We start from the raw sequence: 21,886 nt of genomic DNA, 5'->3' as shown, positions 1-21,886 counted from the left end.
TACATATTAGGCAATGATATTATTCTCATAATTGTTTCCCTGTGCAAGGCTATAAGATTTGCTTTTCATTGACTGCATTTACATTGAATGTGGCCATAGCCTCCCAAGGTTTTAATTATATTCAAACTTTCTGCTAACCTTTCACAATGAATTATCACACGGTTAAAAAAAAAAAAATTTAGAACCTGCCATAACGAGAGTTATTCATGTCATCATTGTCAGAGGCACATTATTCCTATTGTGCTTACAAAAGTGAAACAGCATCATTTTTTGTTCCCATTTCCCAAAGCTGAATCACAGCACACTGCTGTCGATGCTGACAAACCTAGATTTCACTACAACTGTTCAACAATACATCTGGAGAATACAATCAACAGAGGGAATATAAAATGCCTATCTTGCCATTAGTCTGAAGCACAAATACCAAAGTTTCCAAATCCTAGAGCTTACAACTAAGTGTCCAAATGGAAATGCGCAGCTATTTAGAGAAGCTGAGCTCCCAGCGACTTGGAGTTGTGGGTGTTCAGCACTCTGGAAGAGAAGTCCAGCCTTTTCTACTAGACACTTTACTTGGACTTGGGTCCTCAAATCTGAAGAGTCTGGCCAAAGCATATTGCAAACTAAACTGAACTATCACAAGAGCCTATTTTTGCTTCTTAAGAGATTTATAACTTTAAGTGATTTTTTCCAATTGTTTTTAGAAGCGGCATGCACTTGAGAGAAATATTCTGTATGTAAAATAGCCACAGCAAGACCTGTACCCTTACACGTAAGACAACCAAGGGAAGAAAATGATGCTTCAAAATCCTAGTGCTTAACTATGTTAAAAAAGTAGGGTGAAAAAAAAATGGGTACAAGATTAAGAGGCAGCCAGTGAGCACTTGCTCATAGGACAGTACAGCTGAGATACAGAGGGCTTATATGAGTGGAATGACTAGTAGAAGTCTTACAGATAAAAGATCGCCTACATGGGCGTTCCCAAGTGCCTGTCAGACATGAATATCTTTCTGGCAGAAGGTTGAGTGAACCTGCGCCCTTGCAGGTTCATTTAGCACTTTCGCGGAGAAGAGAAGTAGAGACTCACAACTGGCTAAGTTATTCTGGTTTCAATGCAGCTAATCAATAGTGAGTCAAGTCGTGGACAGGACAACAGAAAATGGAAACAGTATATGAAAGAGGCTAGCAGACATCACTGAAAGGGAGGGGAAAATATATCAATAACGAGAAAAATAGCTGCAGTGGCCATTAAAATGAAGAACAGGAAAAAGAAAGAGAGAGGAGGTTGGGAAATGTAAAGTCACCATGAAGAAAACATTATAGGGCAAAAGCAGTACTGAGCATAGATGTCCCACTGCCCTCTTAGCTAATGTGCCCTTCCCTCATCAGGAGGCATGCAATTACACCCAACAGCTTGCAGTGAAACATTCAGACCATGAGACCACATCTTATGATGCATAATATGGTTCTAGTGCTGTTTGTTTCTACAGCCCAGCTGGGAAAAAAAAAAAAAAAAGATTAGCTTTATGGACTTTTGGGGAAACCTCAAATACAATTTAAATGCTTGCGAAATGGACCCTCTGCATCTTGTTTCCTTCAAAATCTATAGTTCTTCATGATACTTTGCTATTACAAATACCAGAATATGAAAAGTTAAGAGGAAAAAAAGAGACCAAATTTATGACAACTACTGAATGCAACTATATGTAAAGGGGAACAAGAATTAAAGCAGTGGTTTAGTTACAAAAGACTGCTAATCTTAAACACATATCTACTACAAAATGCTACCAGAATATCTTACAGACCAGCTTCAGCAGGTAACCTTTTGTAGAGCTCCTTCACCTCTTCATGTTTGATTTTGCCTCTGGCCACGCTCTGTTTTCGCATCTCTGCCATTTCGTTACACCACTCCTCAAACTTGCAGTTATCCCGTTCTACCAGCTCCTGCAGAAAAGCTAGCAAGAAAGAAAAACAGCAGAAATACTAACTACCCCCAATTCACTGTCTCATGGAAAAAGACAGCCAACATGAATGTCAATTATACCAATTATCCCCGCAAGCAGCTTTTAAGCTGACATCACCCCTAAGCAAGTTTCCCCACACAGACACTGGAATCCACAGCCTTTCAGAAACCCAACGCGCCCCAATATTCTGCTTTAATATTTACATTTCAGTGCTTTTGCCAACACAGGTGATTAAATGTAAAGCAGCCATGGGACACAAATGTTTTAATACTGTCCAAGAGAAAAATTTACTCCGGGGGAGTGACACTTGCAGGGTTTTAGAAAGCAGGCAATAAAACCTATGCTGCATAACAAAAAAGCATGCTATTACATATTAATAGTTAAACTCGGGCAGCAACAGTTCTACTACAGCCCTAGCAATGAAGGCTGGCAGACCATGAGTCCATAAAGCTCCTTTAAAACTGTTTCGGGAATGTCCCTGCTACTTTCCAAGACCCGTGGTTCCATTTTCTTGCCTCCTACTCTCTGCAGTATCACTCAGCTCTACTAGATATTCCTCTTGGCTCCTCTGGAATAGCTGTTCTTCTTACCAACATGCAGGAATAAGAGCCTTCAGCCCCAGAAGTACATCTGAATTTTTTAGTGCCACCTACCACAGCACACAGTACCATGGATACTTGAATATACAGTATCTTAATGATCCAATTTCTCTGTTTTTTAGAAGGTGAGAGCAGAAAACTCTCAAGAATTAAGAGATCAGGCAGAGTAATGAAAAATACGTGAGGACTGGCAGTAACAGGCTTACACAAAACCAGTTCATGAACCATTTAAATGGTAGGAAGAGACAAGGAAAGAAAAGGCAGCAGCCTATTTCCTCACAGTGATAGAAAAGGAAGTACAAAGTATTCCCTACTTGAAATGTTTTGCTACTTAGGAAAGGTTAAAAACATTTCAAAAGTATACTGGTTTAATTCCTTCATATAGGCATACCATCATGACAGATGCATCACTAAAATCTAATACAATGTTCTGAATTTTAATTTTGCCTACAAGAATATTACAGGTTTTGAAAGAGTGCTTAGTTCTCAAAATCAGCCCGACCCTTTTATTTTAAAAGCTAACAGTTAGCCGAGTTCCAAGTTGTAGTCCCAGATCTATCAGTAGCATTCTGTTCAAATTCAAGTCGCTTCCCTTGGATACTCTTATAAGGTGGGTTAAACATTAAAAGAGTGATCACCACCTTCTGGCTTAAGATAGCTGCAAAAGACACATCTAAACATGTTTCTGCTCAACACAGAGGCAGATGCAAGGCTCCACAGGAATCTGAACCAGCTATGCAGAAGAGCTGCTTCACTGCGCACTGTTTTAGGAGTACTCTGCGTGCAGGGATTGAGCTTAGAAAGGGACTGAGGAAAAGTGACACGGTGTCAGTCAGCATTGGTTCAGCCTTAGGAGAAGCTGAGAGAAACTTCTGCACTGGGGGGCTGGTTGGAAGACACTTGGTGCTTTGAGCAAGGAACACACAAAAGAACAACTTCACCATTAATTTCTTCTTCTAAGTGAAATACTCTGCAAGGCTCTGGACCTGAGATAGCTTCTAGAATCAGAAGGAAGAACACCATCTTAGTTTTCCTTTTCTGTAAAAGAGGGATATTGCCTCTATACTTACTGCTGTAGAAATATTAATTAGCATACAACCCTTTGAACAGAGCACTATACAAATGTTAAGTATTATTCAATCCAAAGGTCAAATGAATTTCCACCTCCCCCTAACTATAAGACAAATCACGAACACGTTAGCAAAAAGTCTCTGAATCGTCTGCACCCTTATTTTTATTCTCTTTATACACAGTAGGGAGGAACATGTATTTGTGAGAAGCAGCATGCCATTGTAAAAGGCACACAAGGCAAATAAGTAACTGAGAAATGCCAGGACTACCCACCTTCAGCACAACACACATGACACTGACATCTTGAAATGACTGCTATTCAAGCTTTGGGCGTCATTTTTAAAACCAGTTTAATTATTCAAATGTAAATCTGGCAGGGGACACTAATTATTCAATCCCTATTCTGAGTGATGAGTTGAACATTTTGTGATCACGTACGCCAACTCACAAAAAGGTGAGATTACTTCAACGACAAAAAAATTCCTTCGCTCTTTCTGCTTCATGAGCACAAGTGGCAATTTCAATGCAACAGGGCCAGGGAGTGCTTACAGCTATGAAATTTCAGCGACCCAAAGAGAAACTACTGCCTCAGCAACAGACTCTTATTCCTGGTAGATGCTGAAACGGGATTATTTCTGGTCTTCTAAATGATTTTCTTAAAGAAAACAAGCAAAAGTCAACTCATGGGGCAAACCTCTGGTAACAGGACAGCTGAGTTTCCAGAAGACAGGAAGACGGAAGAGACAGAAGACAAAGTTACAAAAGAATTAAAATATAAAACACATTTTATTCAGCTCTTCTTTCTTTCTTATATTTTACTAGGAAATGCTTTCTTAGTAGAAGAATACATTGAAAAACCAACATATATGTTTAGCAGGTCAAGTAACAGTGATTCTACCATTTAACATCTCACTCCACCTTGTGTCAGGAATGACTGAACTAGTCCCCAGTGTCTGCAGGCTACAGTCAGGGGCCTATAAAGTGGTAACAGGTCACTGAGTCATTTAAGGCAAGTTTTTGGTTGAGTGGACACAGGTTGTTACAAAAAGCATTTAAGGTGAACTGCTGATTTCCTCTGGAACTGGACAGAGCAAACTAAAATGATTTAGCTGTAAGAAAACGGTCTGAAAGGCCAGAAGAATGATTCCACCCACCTGGTACTTCAACTGTCGGAGATTTTTCCCGGGTTTGCAGCCTGTACACCAACATGTAAGCATTTCGAGAGCAATGAGTCCCTTTCCCGCACTTGGGTTTACGAGTCTGAGATTTAGAAGGCTCTGCTGTGGCACAGAAGGCAAAATGTAATAAGTATGCATTCTACTGTATTTATTTTCCCTTAACAGGGTGAATCCAGAGACAAGGTATCTCATCTAAATTCATCCCCCCCAGCATGTATTCACTACCTCCAAGTATGCTAAACCTCTTCTCCAATGGAAGACGGGCAGCTGAGCACGGGTACTGCAAGTGCACTCTCATCCATGCAGATTCCCTTATACCAAGTAATGTTTCAATGCTCGGGGTAAAGAAAATGTTTAAATGCCACTCTATCTATAAGGGAAATGTGTTCCTTCCCACTGTGTGACAAAACCTGTAGGCATCAAGCTGCAGGGTAGGAAATGCGTTATTTCAAACGGCTGATTCCAAGTGCTAGCTTGGAATGTACTTGAGACCGGGCGGGGGGGTGTAGAAAAACGTGACCATATGCCACCAACTCATGTTTTTGAGCTTGTCATTCTACATTCACCTGCAGCCTATGAGACAATGGAACATTTTCAGTGCATCTAAATTTCCAGCATTACAAGCTAATTTAAGTAACAAGAAAAAAGGAAAAACAGCTTCAGCTCAAATTCAGTGGAGGATATGAAGATTTCATTTCTATCATTTATGCACGTAGAATTCTTGAGGAACTCAGACGCTATCACAAAGCCCATCTTGTTGTGAATTTAGGTGCTTAGACCAGAGGTTAGCGAGCAACCCAATGGCCGGCAGAGCTGGGGGGGCTTCTGCTATATTTCAGAGGCCAGAGGGCAAGGAGAAGTCATAGTGGTGGCACTGCAGGAGAGAGTGATAACTCTGGCATTTGCAGTGGTCTGGGCTGTGTTAGAAGTAGCCTGCACTTGTAGCTAAGCTGTGTGAAAGCAGCCTGTCACTCCATAATCTTGCCATCCCATAACCTAGACAGATCTCAGCACCACCTTCCTTCCCAGTTTCTACAAGCACTTAAAAAAATCTGTCCTGCCTGCTGCATCAGAGTTCAAGCACACTGCCTCCCTGCAGCAGATAAAAAGCAGAGCCTTTTCACCGCAACCTGCTTATATACCAAACTTTTTTCCACTGCTGAGTGTGCAATAGCCTCCGCCCTTGGAGGAGAAAAAGAACCCTGACCAGAGATTTTGGCAGAAGCTGATAAATAATTTTAAATCTTGATGAATAATATTTTTAATTGTAACTGCTTGAGGCCCCAAGCTCAGAGACTTAAACTATGCTTTAAGTTAAGAATGCAAATACTTCCTTTGCCTTCAGTAAACAATGCACGCTTAATTTTAAGCCCATGCTTGAGCCTTTGCAACACCAAGACCTATCTTGTTTTATAGTTTCAAATTGTTGTCTCTTTTTTCTGCAAGTGATCTCCTGGCTTGTTCAGGGAGTGAACAGGAAAGGTCAGAGAACAAAGTATCTGTGTTTCAGCGGGTTTACTTCTGCACCTTACATTGATTCCTGTCTAATCAGGTTCATCACTGTTGAGGGTCAGGTGGATCACTCAGCCACTAGCAGGACACCATCACTGCTCTGGCTCTGGCAGGGCTTTGCATACAAGCTCGTCATCAGGTTCTGCAAGAGGATGTTTACCAGTAGCAGCAGCAAAGCTGCAAATGAAGAGGCAGCAGACAGATGTATGGAGAGAAAGTGGTGAGAAACAGGAGCAAGGTTTAAATGTGCTTGGCAAAACTCTCAGGAAACCTTTATAAAACCAAATGTGGGAGAAGGTTAAAAAAATTGAAGGATTTTTTTGTTTGTTTGTTTGTTTTAATTCAGGGCATCAGAATGTGACTTTAGGTTAGTCAATGCTTGGAAATGTTTTGAGAATTTTTTTTCCTACTTGCCTCTTAGTTGAGAAATATCTAAGTTTTACTTTCCTGCTTTTTATTAAAGGATTGAAATGGGGATTCTTAAATACTTTCCTTAGTACTCTGTTAGAGCATTTATTTGGATCTCTGCACCTATGACGTGTTGAGTGTTGACTCATTAGTGTTACTCAGGCATGTCTGTATTTGCATATTCAAATGATGAGACTATTGATAGTCATACATCCAATAAATGCATTGTGGGGTAAGGCAGCTGCAGCTGAAGTCTCAGCCTAAGCTTTACAGCAAACATCATGAAATCAAGATCCAGCATTGCCCAGGTAATATGAAAACAGGGGGTGTTTTCTCTTGGATTAAGGGAGAAAGGCTGAGCAGGATGTAGAAGAAAATCAAAATAGCACAAATAAAAGCTTACTTTTAGCTCTCTAGAAACCATATAAAAAAAACTTGCTTTCCATTAATAAAACCCCATTTGGTGCACTAGTTCAGGCAAATAGTTTGTTCAAGTTTTACTCCGATGTGGAAGTTAATCATTTTAAACCAATTCATTTCTAGGCAAAAGCTTGCTATTTGCCACGTTATAACTGAGAAGAGAACTGCAGTCAAAAAAGACTGTACAAGACAAACATTCCAATGGGGCTCAGGGATTAAAACTGCTGCAGGTAAGGAAACTGCAGTTTTGTTAGTTACCCATAAAATGCAGCTCTGTTATTACCAATTGTTCATACATGCATCAGGGCAACTGATTTAGCTTCCAAGTTTTTGGTGAAAAAAAGAGTTATTTTAAAAGGGCACTCACAACTTAAAGGTTTTACCTAGATCTTCCTCAATCCCCAATTGCAATTTCTTCCCCTCCATCTTTTCTATGTCTTCATCATTAAACTTGTACCATTCACCAGTCTGTGGGTCCTTCACATGAGCAATGTAATGACCAGAGTATGCACTCACTCCTCTGTGGATAAGGACTGCACTGAGTTCATAGACATAGACGCCATCTGAAAGAGAACAAGCAGTTCTTTTATTTTCCAGGGACCATACAAATCATTTGTCTGAAAACTTTTAAGAACTAAAAAAGTCCTTCCTAACACAAAAGAGCATAAGTGATTTTTCTCTTCTCTAGGTTTTGACCTTGAACAAGAGAGAAGCAGAGGCCAAGCAGGACTCTATACTTTATCTTGCAAATCTAGTAACCAAAGAGTTTCACCTAATAGTCAGAAATTAAGAAATGTTTATAGAAGTTGCTAACCACTGCTGGCAGTTCAACATGGGACCAAACACTGCTTAAGCTTCCATTTTAAGCAAAGATATTGATAAAAAGAGCTAGAAATGTTTTAAGCTGAAAACAAGCAATCACTTCTACTGGTAAAAACTTATCTGAAATTTTTCCTGTAGAAAAGTAGCTTGGGAGCTGAAGTGTACATGTATTCCAGCCCTTGGATGGAGAACTACAAAGGTGAGCTCTCCAGCCACAGGGCACTAGAGGGCTGAACCTTGGGACAAACCTGCCCTTAGGGGAGCCCATTACTTGAGAAGCCTGCCCCCTTCCCAGGCAGGGGAGAAGACAAGCTGTCAGTAGGGTCCCGTACCACCCCACCCCCAGGTTTTAAATAGCTTTGTGTGCAGCCCATCTGAGCTGCTTGTGGAGCGATTTAAAGCTGGAGGTAAATGGGGCTGGGGGTAGTCTCCTTGATTCCAGGTCCCAACTCCCTGATTTTTAAATTGCCACATATAGATGCATGGGTAAAAGTTAGTATTTTTCACACAACTCACTTCGCTGTTCCATAAAAGGCTCCATGTCAAGCAGTTCAGAGAATCCAATGTAAGTATTCAGCTTTTTCTTATGGCCAGTTTGCCTGTTCAAAAAAAATCAAACCACAAAACATTCAACAATACATGCTCAATGCAACAAAAGAGAGACTAAACATGCAGAAAGATGTTTTCCAAAAAATCTGTACATCTCTATTATAAGTTAATAATATGGATTTCTTGATGTTCATTTATCATTCCAAAGGGCACAAAAGCTCAAACTCAAAGCACTTAATTCAGACTTGAATAGCACCCAAAGTGGAAGCAAATGTAGAACAGGCAATTTTAAATATTTGGGCAACCCAATACGCCTCCCTCTCCACGACCCCCCTCCCCCCACACACACACTTTTACAACCCAGGTCATTTACCTGTCAAACACAAAACGCATCAGCTGCAAGTTGAGAGTGCATGGAAGACTAAGCAGCCTGATCTTCCTTGTGGCATTTTGCTTACTCTGACAAGTTTCACAGAAATAGCGATTGTCCCCTTCTAGTTTTTCTTCCTGACCAGGAGGCAAAAAAAGAAAAAGGTTGATTCTTCCACTCTACTCTGGAGCTTGAGATTCAAAGCCATATACAGACACCAAATGAAGACAGCTCTCTTTATATCCATATAATCAGTATCCCAAGATATGGCAGGGATAATAGAAGACATTGCATAAAATACAGAAAACACTGGGCTAACCACACTTCAAAATTTCAGAGCTGTTAAGAGACTAGTGACAGTTTAAGAAACCACAAGTCTGTCAAACTACAGTAAGCCTTTGCTGCAATAATTGGGCAGTTTATAATCCAAAGGTCAGGTTTTCCCTTTACTGAACTGAGATGGATAACTTAGTCTGCATCAAGGAGGCTGTAGAAAGTTCTGTTTTAATGAGGTTACGTAGTTAGTTAACAGAAAGGCTATAGCTTCCATTTACTTGAAACTCTGCCCATGTGAATGAATGCAATTTCTGCCTGCTGGACCAAACTAGCTTCAGTGGGGATTCACAGGAATTGGCATCCATGTGTAGAGTTGGGAAGAAACCGTAAACTGCTAAGCATGAAGCCCTGCCTTTTAATTTTTTGAGACAAACAAACCTCCAACCCCAAACTTATTGTTGCTAAGTGGGGATACTATAATCTTGCAGTGTGGGTGTACCCCAATGCATCTACTGGACGCATACTGGAATGTGTTCTCTTTTAATTGGAATTTACCTTTTATGGCAACTTGTTTCACAACTGACTTGTCTCCAGAGCATGTCACCCCGAGTCCTGATCTGTGTGACTTACTGCATGCAACAAGCTGAACTAGTTAGTAACTCTGCTCTAAAATATTTTAATAACACAACTTGAACCCTGAATACCTACAACATGAGACCCAGTCACTTTATAAAAGTGCAGCTAAAATTTTTTTAGGTGCTGCTGCAGCTATGCCTGGGTGTCTAACAATACTATAGTTAAAGTGCATATATTCTGCTGCTGCTATGAGAAAGATGTGCACTAACAAGGGAAACAGCAAAGGAAAGCGTCACACAAAGCTTTACCAGATACATAGTAAGCTGAGAAGGATTCCCCTAATGTTCAGTATACCACTCTCAATAATAATTATATCCTGATGGAAGCACCTCTTTTAATACTGATATTTTGCAGTTATTTAGTGGCCACTCCCACAGTCTTTTCCCACTGATTTCATTATGAATTCTCCCTGATTTCAGAACACCTTGACAGGCAAGCAAACTAATGCTTTGTTTTATAGCATCAACAAAAAGAATAACTTTTTACCTTAAGAAATTCTGTGATGCAGTCTGTCAATTGCTTGTGCCCTTGGATATTTAATTCCAGTTCATAAAACTTGGATACAAGTTTGGACTCCCTGCCACACTGGTTACAGCTAGAACAGAAAAAAAAGAAGGAAAAAAAAAAAATCGATTAATTCAAAAGTTATCATTGGAGCTGAGGTTCTGGGCACAGATCACTGACTCTGAGGTATGTGCAGCTCCAAATTTCTATGTCCTGCTGCTCTTGGCCATGCCAAGATTTGATCTGTGGACTAAAGAACCTATGCAGCAACACAGCGGCCTCCAGAGTAAGTGCAGAAATGTCTTTTTGCACCTCATATTTACACTGTTACATTCCAAATACAAATGAACAATTCTCATGGGGGATCAGTGTGGGCATCCAGGCAGCTACAGATCATTTTCAGGACTTGGGAATTTAAGTTATATTAAGTGAGACCAGAGGAAGGGCACAGAGAGACAGCCAAGCTCTGGGTCCCTCTCAACCATACAGTTGACCAAATAAAACGTATTACCCATAAGAATTCTTTTTTCATGGTCCTCCAGCTGGGCTGCCTCCTAACCCAGAAAGAGCATAGACCCATCCATTAGCAGCCACGCTAATTAGCACAGAGAAGAGGCAACTGGCTCTGTCACTCAGCAATGATGACGGGTCTACCTGAAGCCCCACGAGGACACAGCCACATTACTTCCAGTTTTGGAGATAACCAACATAGAGCACCATGGTGTGAGAGAGGAAGTAGATCTGCCAGGCAGATGTGGCTTGTAACCACCTTTTCATTTGAACATGAGGAATTAAAGAAAGAAATAGACAAGCTGCAAAATTCTATAAATTATATAGGACGTGCATATGGAGTCCTATTTTTCCATAAACTCAAGACTTCAGAATCACTGAAACCTCTTGTTTAAAGAACTCAGCAAATAATGCACTTGCCTTTCTGTTATAGATTTAGAAAGGTTCCTTCCCACTCGCTCTCTCCTCTCCAAAAATATTTAATGTTTGTAGGAAGTTTCTTCTACGTGGCCAGAGGAACAGGAAAACATGCTGAGCAAGACAGCACAGCTGGAGAAATACGCAGCTTACTTACACGGTGACATATGCATACTCTCCGCAAAACTGCTTCTGGACGATATTTCGAACATCTGGATTTTTCTGTTTAGACAAAGTATCTTCCAGCAGTGACATAAAGAGCTTGGAAAACTCCTGGGCATCCTAGAACACACACCAGCATTTGGTAACAGTGGAGTCACTTCTGAGTTACAGTCACAGCCTAGTTCTCCAATTTACTTGAAATGTTATGTTGATAACCAAAACCCACACCCAGAATTATACAGATGCTAAAGTGCACATGGAATAGAAAAATGCAAGGTAACAAGACAAAGGAAAAGACAAACTGGACTCGAAGGAGTGCACGACGCAGCATGAGAACAGCAGCATGAGTTCGATGGGTATAGTAGTAGTAGCTACACTGCAATTTCCAGGATTTTGTTAAAAGGATGGTAGCTCATTAACCACATAAATCTGATTATTTTCACTTCTCAACTTCACATTGTGAATCAGGTCCACCCCCCTCCTGCTCCCCACTAAGAATACTGAAACAAACATTTCTATACCCAATATGATTATAGCATTGTGACTGACAGACTTTTAAAGAGTGTTACTTATCTTGTATAAACAGCACACATTAGTTTAGAGAGGATTAATCATCCTTTGCTAGGGAACGGTTTGTCATAATAATCACTCATGTTTCACACTGTCCCTTCTTCTGAGACCCATTCCAACACTGTGTTCCAGCGTCTCAGAAAATAACATTATTTGTGCTTACATGATAGATCTAGCCAAGAGAGCAGCAAACAAGACAAAAATGATATGACTGCCATCAGTTGTTTCATCTTCTGTAGACACAGACCTTCAGATGGTGTAAAACAGTATAGCTCCACAGATGCTACTGAGCTACACTGATTTACGCTTGTTGAATACTCAACAGGCTTTTATTCATTGCCCCCCTTCTGTTTTGCCATCTTCCTGGCTAAACAATTCTCCTCCTCCAACTTAAGTGAGTCCTGCAATAGCAGCTACCTATTTGCCACCTTTCACTGAAACCTGAAGCTTCAGGCTTGTAGGAGGCCTGCCTTCTTCATCTCGCTTTCCTTATTCCTCTTGCCTCCTGTCACTCATACAGATTCTCAGCTGGTTTCCTCCCAAGTGACCCCATCCCATCTCCTGGCATCCACTGAATCTCTTTTATACCCTTCTTTATTCTTCCCATTAGCCTCATTCTCCTAACTCTTCCCTCACCACGCACACAAGCTTCAGTCTCTCCAACCCATGACCTCACCTGCCTCCCTGCTTACTGCCGCTTCTTAAACTCACTGAACATGCTGTTTACGACTGCTGTCTGGAGTTTTTTTCCAGTTCTGTTCTACAGCTTCTCCAGTTCAGCATTAGCAGTTTGCTCTTGCTCTCTGCTCCCAAGTCTCTGGTGCAGTGGTGCCCCACCTTCTCTTACCCTTGGGAACACAATACGGAGCATGTGCTGCAGCCACCATCATATTCTGACCTCACTGTCAACATCAGCTCTAACTTTTTAACTTCCTGCAGCTGCAAGTGGGGTCCTAAGCTCAGAAGCAGGGCTCTTGGGTATGAGGAGGATATGATTAAATACGTTTTATGGACGTTATGGGATATTATTCCACCTTACTTAAAAAGCTGTTAGAAAAGAGAACTAGTCAAACATCAAACTCAAACCTACCTGTTGCTGTCCTGTATCCAAGCCTAGTGCTTTAACAAACCCAGAGGGATCAATGTATCGCCTTTTGCTGTTCTGTAACAATGCAAACAGGTACTGGAGATGCTCACAAATTGTCTGAGGTTCATAATCTATTGGGAGAGAGAAGCTCAAATTAGTAAGAAGCGACTGACCTGGTTTGCACCAAGAGACAAATGAGCGCCAAGCCAGAGACGTTTAATTTTATTTGGTTGTCAGTGAATGAAACTTTAATGGCACTTTAAGACCCGGAAAATAATGTGGGAAGACAAAATGCCACACACAAAGATGCTAGAACATGCAGCACTGACACTGTTAGAAACCACTATCAAGAGGAGAAGGTCAGGATGGCTCAAGCCATGTCAGAAGAATGGGAGGAGACTGTAGTCCCAAAAATATTTTGTATAGTGAGATCTGAGATGGCTCTAGACAGCAAGGTTACCCTTTATGGTGGTACCAAGATGTGGGCGTGAATTATATGAAGTTGCTCCACATCAATGTAGGAAGCTGGGAGGACTGCACAGAATCCTGTCTAATCTGGGGAAAACATGTGGCACTGGGTGCAGCTCAACATGAAGTGGCTTTGATCCAGAGGATGGAAGCAAAGCGAGAAAGAGGGGAGCAGTGTGCTGTAAACTAACCCCAGCTCAGACAACACATGGACCTGTGAAACTTGTAACAATCTGCGTCACTCTTGAATTGGGCTCATCAGCCACAAGTGGATTCATCAGGCCTCTGACTAGATCTCTTGCACATACACCACGATCCAGAGGATTGAGGCTTGCTTATTGGTAAATGAAACTTTGTTTCTAATCATATAAATGTATATTAAAGTCCCTGTTTACAGCTTCTATTATAAGCTGTCATACCAAAGTAATTAATTCAAGCTAAGTAACTTACTTAAGGAAAACAGTTTCATTTGCATACACTGTCGTATCCCCAAAAGCCAGCACTCAGTAACGGAAGCAGAATAAGGCTAGCAGCTTATTGTACATCCAGCAAAGATTACTACTGGTGTTTTACATACAATTTTGTTGCTTATTACAACTGACAACACAAGAAATAGCCAAGAATTCACTTTGAGAGAGAAATATCAGTTGCCATAAAAAAAAAAAAAAGCTAGTTTACGATAACCATTACCATACCTTGATCCGTAACGTACAAAACAAAAGGCTTTATGCTATTAAGGTATATTAACACTGTATACTGTATAGATTGCTGTATACACAGACTTATAGATTATACTCATGAGATGAGACTAATGGCTTTTCTAGTCTATTATTCTGGCACTGACAACAGCCAATGTCAGGCGCCTTTTCTACATGCAAATACTTGGCCATTTTTTGTGTTGTTCCAATTGTAGCTAACTGTAGCCCTTATGTGCAACCAATGCTTTCTCATTAAGATATATTTATATGAGGTAGCATCTGCCAAACTCCAGCCACTTAGTGCTAAGATAATTCCTTTACCCACACAAGAAGGATATTCTAAATGGTTAATCAGTTGAGCAAGGAAAGAAATTTTATCTGTTATGTGAACAGGGAGAGGTTAACAATGTTCTCTCGCAACAAAAAAGGGTTCAGAGAACGTTGCGATCTTCCACTGACCTTTGTCTTCTGGGATGCCCTCACCAGTCAAATATTCGCTGCAGGTGCTGGGGCACAAGTAAAGTGCCTGCCGAAGCTCCAAGTTAAGAAACCACATTTGCAAGAAAGTGTTCACGTAGCACGTGGCTCCAAGATTTGTTAAGCCTACGAATGCATTCTAGTGTAAAGAAGAAAGCACCAGTTATACTTATTCCTACACAGAATCATAGAAAAGTAGGGCTGGAAGGGACGTCAAGAGGTCATCTAATCCAGCCTCCTGCTCAACACAGGATCATCCCCATCCAAACCATCCCATACAACTGCATGTCTACTAACCTATCCCCAAAACTACATAGATTAATCCTGTCACACAAAACTCCAAGGCACAGTGTCCCAAAACACCAAAAGAAACATATTGGGGGAAAAAAATCCAGCTGTCACATGCTTGTACTCTGTTCTTGGTACTGAGCACCTGTAGCTTTATAGAGGACCTTCTCAAACTTTCTGCTCCCCAACTGCATGACAACAATGAACACAGTATACCATGCGTCTGTCATGCTGCTTCTCTAGGCATTATCTGAATGGATTTCTAACCCAACTGCCTCCTTTCAGACCTGACAAGCAAGACTGGGAAAGTAATACTTTAACTCAGTGGCTCCCAATCTGTGGTACACATACCACCAATGGTATGCAGACAACCTGTCAATGTCAAGGAAATTAAAAGGAGTGTTGTACAGTATATGCTGAGCCAGTGGCATTTGGTCTCGGATGAGAAATGAGAAAAGTGCAACTCAAATCTTTGAAAAGGGAGAGTTTCAGGTCTTGTTTGTGGTGGACAGCTGAAACTCCATAGCAAAGAATCATGCAACACTGTATCTATCCCCAGAGAGAAAACGTATACTTGCTTATCAGCCCTCCTCATGAGAACACTTCAGATCCTGTGTGTGCAGATTATTTGCTGGATTGGGGGTTATAGCTTATATAGGAAACAAAAAAAATCTCCTTTACCTTTTTCCTGCGTTCTGAATTTGGGTCATCAATATTGTGAAAGCTATTCTCATCAATTTCTCCCAGCCAAACATGTTCACCAATCCCAACCAAACAGTTTGGGTTTCCTCTGCAGTTTCTTCTACAAAAAAACCAAACACACTCATGAAAACAAACCCCGCTGTTTTAGATCATGCAAAAACAAAAACAAAACCCCCAAACCAGGAAGCAATAGCAAACTGTATTATTTTCATTAGCAAAACACAGGAAAACAGAACACGGGACCAAAAACACGCAGGTGTAACTTGAGAGTCTTTTTGGTGGGAACAAACACCTTTTACCTTCTAGCCCATAGATTTGGTTTACTGTCGAGTAGGCAGGAGACAGCATTTAGAGCCGTTTACCTCTGCACACTTCATCAACCACATGCATGTCACTAGAGAAGAGTATAAACCCTGCTTTCATCACTAAAAAAAATTAAAAATGTTTTGTTTAACAAATAACCTTATGTTTTTTAAAGGGATTTCTACAGCTCAACCCCCCTGCATGTCTGACAGAAATACAGAGGCTGGATCTTGAATCGGTTTGATTCCCAGAGGCAGGCTTTCATCACAAGGGAAAGGTTTGTTTTGTTTTACAAACAACTTACGCTTTTAAAGGGATGTCTACAGAGAGTAACCCCTACCCATCTGATACGGGAGTAAGTTAAGCTGGATCTTGAACAGGATCAATTCCCAGAGGCAGGTTTTCACCACACGAGGAACAGTCACTTTTGTTTTACAAAGTAAGCAAGTTTTTAAAGGGATCTCTACAGCAAATGCCCCTTCCGTATCTGGCAGAAATATACCAAAGCTGGATCTTGAACCTGTCCAATTCCCAGAAGCCTCCTTTCCTTACAAGAGAAACTTTCGTTTTGTTTTATGAGCCATGTAAGTTCTCAAAGGGATTTCTCCAGCTAATGCCCCTTATGTGACTGGCACAAAGAGACTGAGGCTGGATCTTGAACCAGATCGAGCCCCGGAGGCAGCTCCATTACATGAGAAACGTTCATTCGGTTTACAAACCAAGTACGTTTTTAAGGGGATTTCTATCGACAGCACCCCTTATAGGGGTACTGATGCTGGATCTTGAACCAGTTCAATACCCAGAGGTAGCTTTAATCTCTAGGGAAATTTTCATTTTGTTTTACAAACCGCGTCAGTTTTTTAAAGGAATTTCAACAGCGAACGTCCTTTACAGGTCTTGCAGAAACAGACGGAGGCTGGATCCTGAACCAGTTTGATTCCCAGAGGCAATTTTCATCACAGGAGAAACTTTTGTTCCATCTTACAAACCCTGCAAGTTTTAAAGAGGATTTCTATAGACAGCATCCCTTGCGCGACAGGCAGAAACGTACTGCAGCAGCTGGATCTCGAACCGGTTAGATTCCCAGAGGCAGCCTTTCGGAACAAGGGAAACTTTCATTTTGTTTTACAAACCACGTAAGTTTTTAAGGGATTTCTACAGCAAAACAGACAGAGGCTGGATCTCAAACGGGCTCGATCCCCAGAGGCAGACTTTTCACAAACAAGGTACGTTTTTAGAGGGATTTCTGCAGACAGTACCCCCATCTATCTGGCAGAAATAACCGCGGCTGGATCTTGAACCAGGTCTGTTCCCAGAGGCAGCTTTCGCCACAGGAGAAACATTTGTCCCATCTTACAAATCAGGTGCGAACTTGAAAAGGGGATTTGTATTGGCAGCACCACTAACGTGTCTGGCAGAAATGTCCCGACGCCAGATTTTGAACTGGTTTGGTTCCCAGAGGCAGCTTTCATCGCACGAGACATTTCCGATTTGTTTTACAGACGCCGCGATTGCTTTCGTGTTGGGCGTGAACGGACTGCAGCCGGTTCGATTCCCACAGGCCGCCCTTCCTCGCAGGAGGAGCGGTTGGTTGTTTCATCTCCTCAACCGGGTAAGTTTTTAAGGGGATTTCCACAGACAACACCCCCGTATCTGGCCAGACCAGATGGAGGCTGGCTCCTGAACCGACGCGGGTCCCAGCGGCAGCTTTCGTCGCAGGAGAAACTTAAGGCAAGTTTAAAAAGAGATTTTGACGCACAGTGACCCGATCTGATTCCCACAGGCAGCGCATCCCCCCAAAAAGGTCTGTTTTTTGGGGGTTTTTTAAAGTGATTTCTACAGACCCGGCAGAAACAACCCGACGCCTGACTGCGAGCCACTCCTCTCACCACACGGGTAACTTTTGCTCCGTTTTTACAAACGAGGTAAGTTTTAAAAGGGATTTAAATATTTTAAAGACACACGTCGACCCCCCCCCTTGCATATGTCGCGCCCCCCCTGCAGTCACAGCGCGGCGGCCCCAGCGCAGCCCCCCGGGCCGGGCCCGCACCTGCAGACGCCGCGGCGGCAGGGCTCCAGGCCGATGCGGTAGGCCGCCTCCACGTGCTCCTGCGCCACCTCTTCGGGCGGCACCGTCTCGGTCCAGCGCCAGGCCGCCTTCTCCAGCTGCAGCCGCGGCGCCATGGCGGGCCCGGGCCTGCTCGCCCACTGCGCCTGCGCCCTCGCGGGCGGCGCCGTCGGCGCGTGACATCAACGCGCCGCGCCAAGGGGCGCGGGGCGTGACGTACGTAGCGCGCGCCGCCACGCAGGGCGGAGGGGTGGGGCCGAGCGAGGCACCTCCCTCCTCCCCCCTCCCGCTCGGGAGGCGAAGGGGCGGGGCCACCGCCTATATAAAGGGGCAGAAGGGGCGGGGCTTGCTGAGGCCTAATGTGGGGGTCTGACCTGTGCCCTCTGGCATAGCTGAGCCTTGATGCTGACCTCTGACCCCTGCCATAGCTGAGCCCCGCCCCGTGCAAACCTCTGACCCCTGGCATAGCGGAGCTCCCAGTGCAAATCTCTGACCTCTGGCATATCTGAGCCCTAAATGCAGACCTTTGACCTCTGACCCCTGGAATACCTGAGCCCTCAGTGCAAATCTCTGACCTCTGACCCCTGGCCTAGCGGGGTCCCCCGTGCAGGCCTTTGAGGGCCTCTGACCCAGTCCCAAGGGTCACGGCCCCTCCGTGGTCCCCCCCACAAGTGTGGCCTCAAGGGCCATGGCAAAGCCACAGCCGCAGGCCTTGTGCTCCACCAAAGGTGCGTCGCGTGGGTCCCTTGCCGCATGGCGGCACCTGCCTTGCTGCCGCACGCCCAGGCAGGTGTGAAGCTGCCCTGCCTGTTGGTGTATCTAGTCGAGCAGGGGATGAAGCAATGAGAGCAATGGCAGGGAGGTCTTTTGCACACACACCCGCACGTGCACACTCTAGATGAAGCACAACTCTTGGGACACATCAATTCCCCTTCCCACCTCCATAAGTAGAGCCAAAGTTTGTCTGTTATGTGCTGAGCTGATAGAAGCCAGGTGGACACTTTGCTGGCGTCATGGCGCTTTGCGAGTTTTGGCTGGTACGAAAGCCCCCCGTGTCTTGGGGGCCGATGTGGACAACGTGGAGAGGGTCCGGAGGAGGCCACCTGCACGGTCCGGGGACAGCAGGGCAGACCCTACAATGAGAGACTGCGGGACCTGAACCTGTTCAGCCTTCACAAGAGAAGGCTGAGGGGGGACCTGGTGACTGTCTATAAACTCACTAGGGGGGACCAGAAGGGTTTGGGAGAGACCTTGTTTCCCCTGGCACCCCTGGCACAACAAGGAATAATGGATACAAGTTGTTGGAGAGGAGGTTTAGAATAGACACCCGTAAGAACGACTTCACAGTCAGGGCGGCTGGGATCTGGAACCAACTTCCTAGGGAAGTGGTGCAGGCTCCTACCCTGGGGGCCTTTAAGAAGAGGCTTGATGCCTACCTGGCCGGAGTCGTTTGAGCCCAGTTTTTCTCCTGCCCAGGCAGGGGGTCAGACTTGAAGATCTACACAGTTCCTTCGACCCCACTTCTATGATTCTATGATTTCAGCTGAGCAGTGATGATTTGCTGCTGGGCCCATGCTTCAAGCAGCAGCTGTTTGATGATGACCGTGACATATTGTCATATTACTTGGAGATGACCTAGCTGACATTTCACATTGGAAGCTTCTTTGTATTTGCACCAGAGACTTCAGTGTGATGTGTTTTATGAGCACATCTCGGACTGCCGTTGAATGATCTGACCTGCATACAGACAGTGCTATAACACCATACACGAGTCTGTACAGGGTGGCTGCTTTAAAACTAAGGTGTGCTTGCTATGGATGTGCAAAATTTCCGTCGTGTTAAAATCAGTGCGCTGTTTCAAGTCTTAAGCGTACAGCTTTCTGATCTCCTTCATGTATCAGGATTTGCTGTTCATTCTGCATTGTGTACACACAGCAATGCGGCATCTTTTTAGTCACCCTGATATTGATCCATATTTTTAAAAAATTGCCTTCAGTTTGGTTATTTATTTCTTTGACACATTCTGCAAGAAGACTTCAGGGAGCTGCATTAGGCCATAATAAATAAAAATTACCCATTAAAAATGGTCTTTTCTGGTGCTGCTCTGTGGTTAATTGTCATAGATCATCGAAGTGGATCTCAGGGCAGTTTGAACTGGCTCAGTTTGCTGAATATGAAGACTCCACTGGGTGACACATTGGTAATGTCTTGCAATGACTGAGTTTGAGGAAAAGATGCAGGTGTCTAGCCCGAGTTGGTAGGGTAAGGCTTTTGCTTCTGGCCCAGGAAGCAAAGGGCTTCACAACACATTCCTTGGAGAGAGTTTGAGAGAGCGAGTGCTAGGCAAGGATTGCTATTTAACCTGTCCACGGCAGCAGGCTCTGGAACCAGATGCTTTTACAACAGAGGTGGTAAAGGCAAGCTGCCAAGTCTGGATTTGCAAGAAAGAAGCAATTACTTGTCCAAAGAAGATGTCAGCCTGGAAAGCTTATTTCAACAAAAACTGGAAGCCAGCAAATTGACTGTAGCATGCATAAACGTCATTCTTAGAAGGCCTGACTATATTAGTCACCTGCTGAGCCAAAGCCAAACATGACTAGCAAGGAATATGCAGAGAAAATTCAAGCTATTTAGCCCAGGGACATAATCATCTCATGTGAGGCACTGGGTGTGTGATCCACCAGGTCACCCGTTTCATGTTTACCCACTTTTAACCATTTGGGTTTTTAACACACATTGATTTAAATTGGTTTTTCCATGCCGAGGTATGTTGTTTTTCAAATTAAAGTCGGTGCCCCCCCAGTTAAAACAACCCAGATCTTTGCTCTTTTTGGTAGATGTTTGGAGATAAAAACCATTCTCCATTATGCCAGCTGGACACACAGCTCAGATGTCCCAGAGACAGCAACTTGTTGCATTCAGGATTGGAAAGAAATGACTGGAGCCAAGTATCTGGTGCCTATCAGGTGCAGGGTCCATGCTAGCATATACATGCTGTTTTCTAGTAAACCATCATCCCAATTCAGGGGAGCTTGAACTCAGCTGTGGGCAGTCTGGAGCACTCACAGGCTATTTCAAAGTCATCCTCCGGTGGGGAATTTGTTCCCTAATTATTATGCAGACTGCTACTGGAAGAAGAGAGGTGAATGGGCCCGAGCAATGGAGGGGGGAGAAGAGGAGGGGAAAGTGGGATGAGGCAGCAAAGACACGGTCATGCTGAAAGGTCATCCCAGGCCGAACAACCTGTTGGGCCAGTGCGGTTAAGACGTGCTCCGTTCTGTGGCCAGCACCCCACATGGTTGGCATCACAGCTGCCGTTCCCTCTCCATCCTGCATCCATAGGGGAAGCCTCTGGCACCCTTTTGGAGCAGGGTTTGAACTCATGCCTCTGCAGCTTTGGCAAGATGCCTTAACAGCTCTGCCAATGCAGCTCAGCTAAGAGATGTGCAGGGGCCAAAACCTGTGACAGCAGCAAATGGCCCGCTTGCTGCAAAGTGGTCTCTCCCCAGTCTCGGCAGCCACTCCGATGGACACAACCCCCTTGTGTTTCTTGACTTCCCTTCCTCTGCTTTGTATTCAGCCGGGTGCTTTGGCGTGTGCTGCCCAGGTGCCTTAGGCGCTTGCTGAATGGGGGACCGAAGTGGTTTTCATCCGTTCCCAGTCAAACCCAAACCTCTTGTTGTTGGCCTGGAGCTCACAGCTCTTGGCCTCATGCCTCCCTTGGTTAAAGCTCTGGCACTTGTCTGCCCTGCAGCTGTGCCCTCCGTACCTCCTCCTCGCTGCACGGATCTGGGCCGTGCTGGGATGCTGTCACTAGCCTTTTAGCCTTG

At 43.7% G+C, this 21,886-nt stretch overlaps 1 protein-coding gene across 2 annotated transcripts in view; it reads right to left on the bottom strand.

The window, feature by feature from the left end:
- The window catches only part of USP48 (ubiquitin specific peptidase 48), a 42,113-nt gene extending 23,904 nt beyond the window's left edge, over nt 1–18,209 (bottom strand). Inside the window, exons 1-11 of one of the 2 annotated variants that reach the window (XM_019541393.1) lie at nt 18,039–18,209; nt 15,665–15,785; nt 14,678–14,834; nt 13,056–13,183; nt 11,391–11,515; nt 10,289–10,397; nt 8,894–9,027; nt 8,488–8,570; nt 7,533–7,712; nt 4,786–4,911; nt 1,803–1,952 (exon numbers count right to left, since the gene is read on the bottom strand). In XM_019541393.1, coding sequence (XP_019396938.1) covers nt 1,803–1,952; nt 4,786–4,911; nt 7,533–7,712; nt 8,488–8,570; nt 8,894–9,027; nt 10,289–10,397; nt 11,391–11,515; nt 13,056–13,183; nt 14,678–14,834; nt 15,665–15,785; nt 18,039–18,172 — 1,447 coding nt within the window. In that variant the 5' untranslated portion in view covers nt 18,173–18,209. The remainder of the gene's footprint in view (nt 1–1,802; nt 1,953–4,785; nt 4,912–7,532; nt 7,713–8,487; nt 8,571–8,893; nt 9,028–10,288; nt 10,398–11,390; nt 11,516–13,055; nt 13,184–14,677; nt 14,835–15,664; nt 15,786–18,038) is intronic. The other variant, XM_019541394.1, reaches the window with a different exon arrangement.
- Nucleotides 18,210–21,886: the final 3,677 nt, after the last annotated feature.

The sequence above is a fragment of the Crocodylus porosus genome, unplaced genomic scaffold (assembly GCF_001723895.1).
Source record: "Crocodylus porosus isolate Cpor-Errol unplaced genomic scaffold, CroPor_comp1, whole genome shotgun sequence".
Classification (NCBI taxonomy): Eukaryota; Metazoa; Chordata; order Crocodylia; family Crocodylidae; genus Crocodylus; species Crocodylus porosus.
This window is presented reverse-complemented; position numbering and strand designations above follow the sequence as displayed.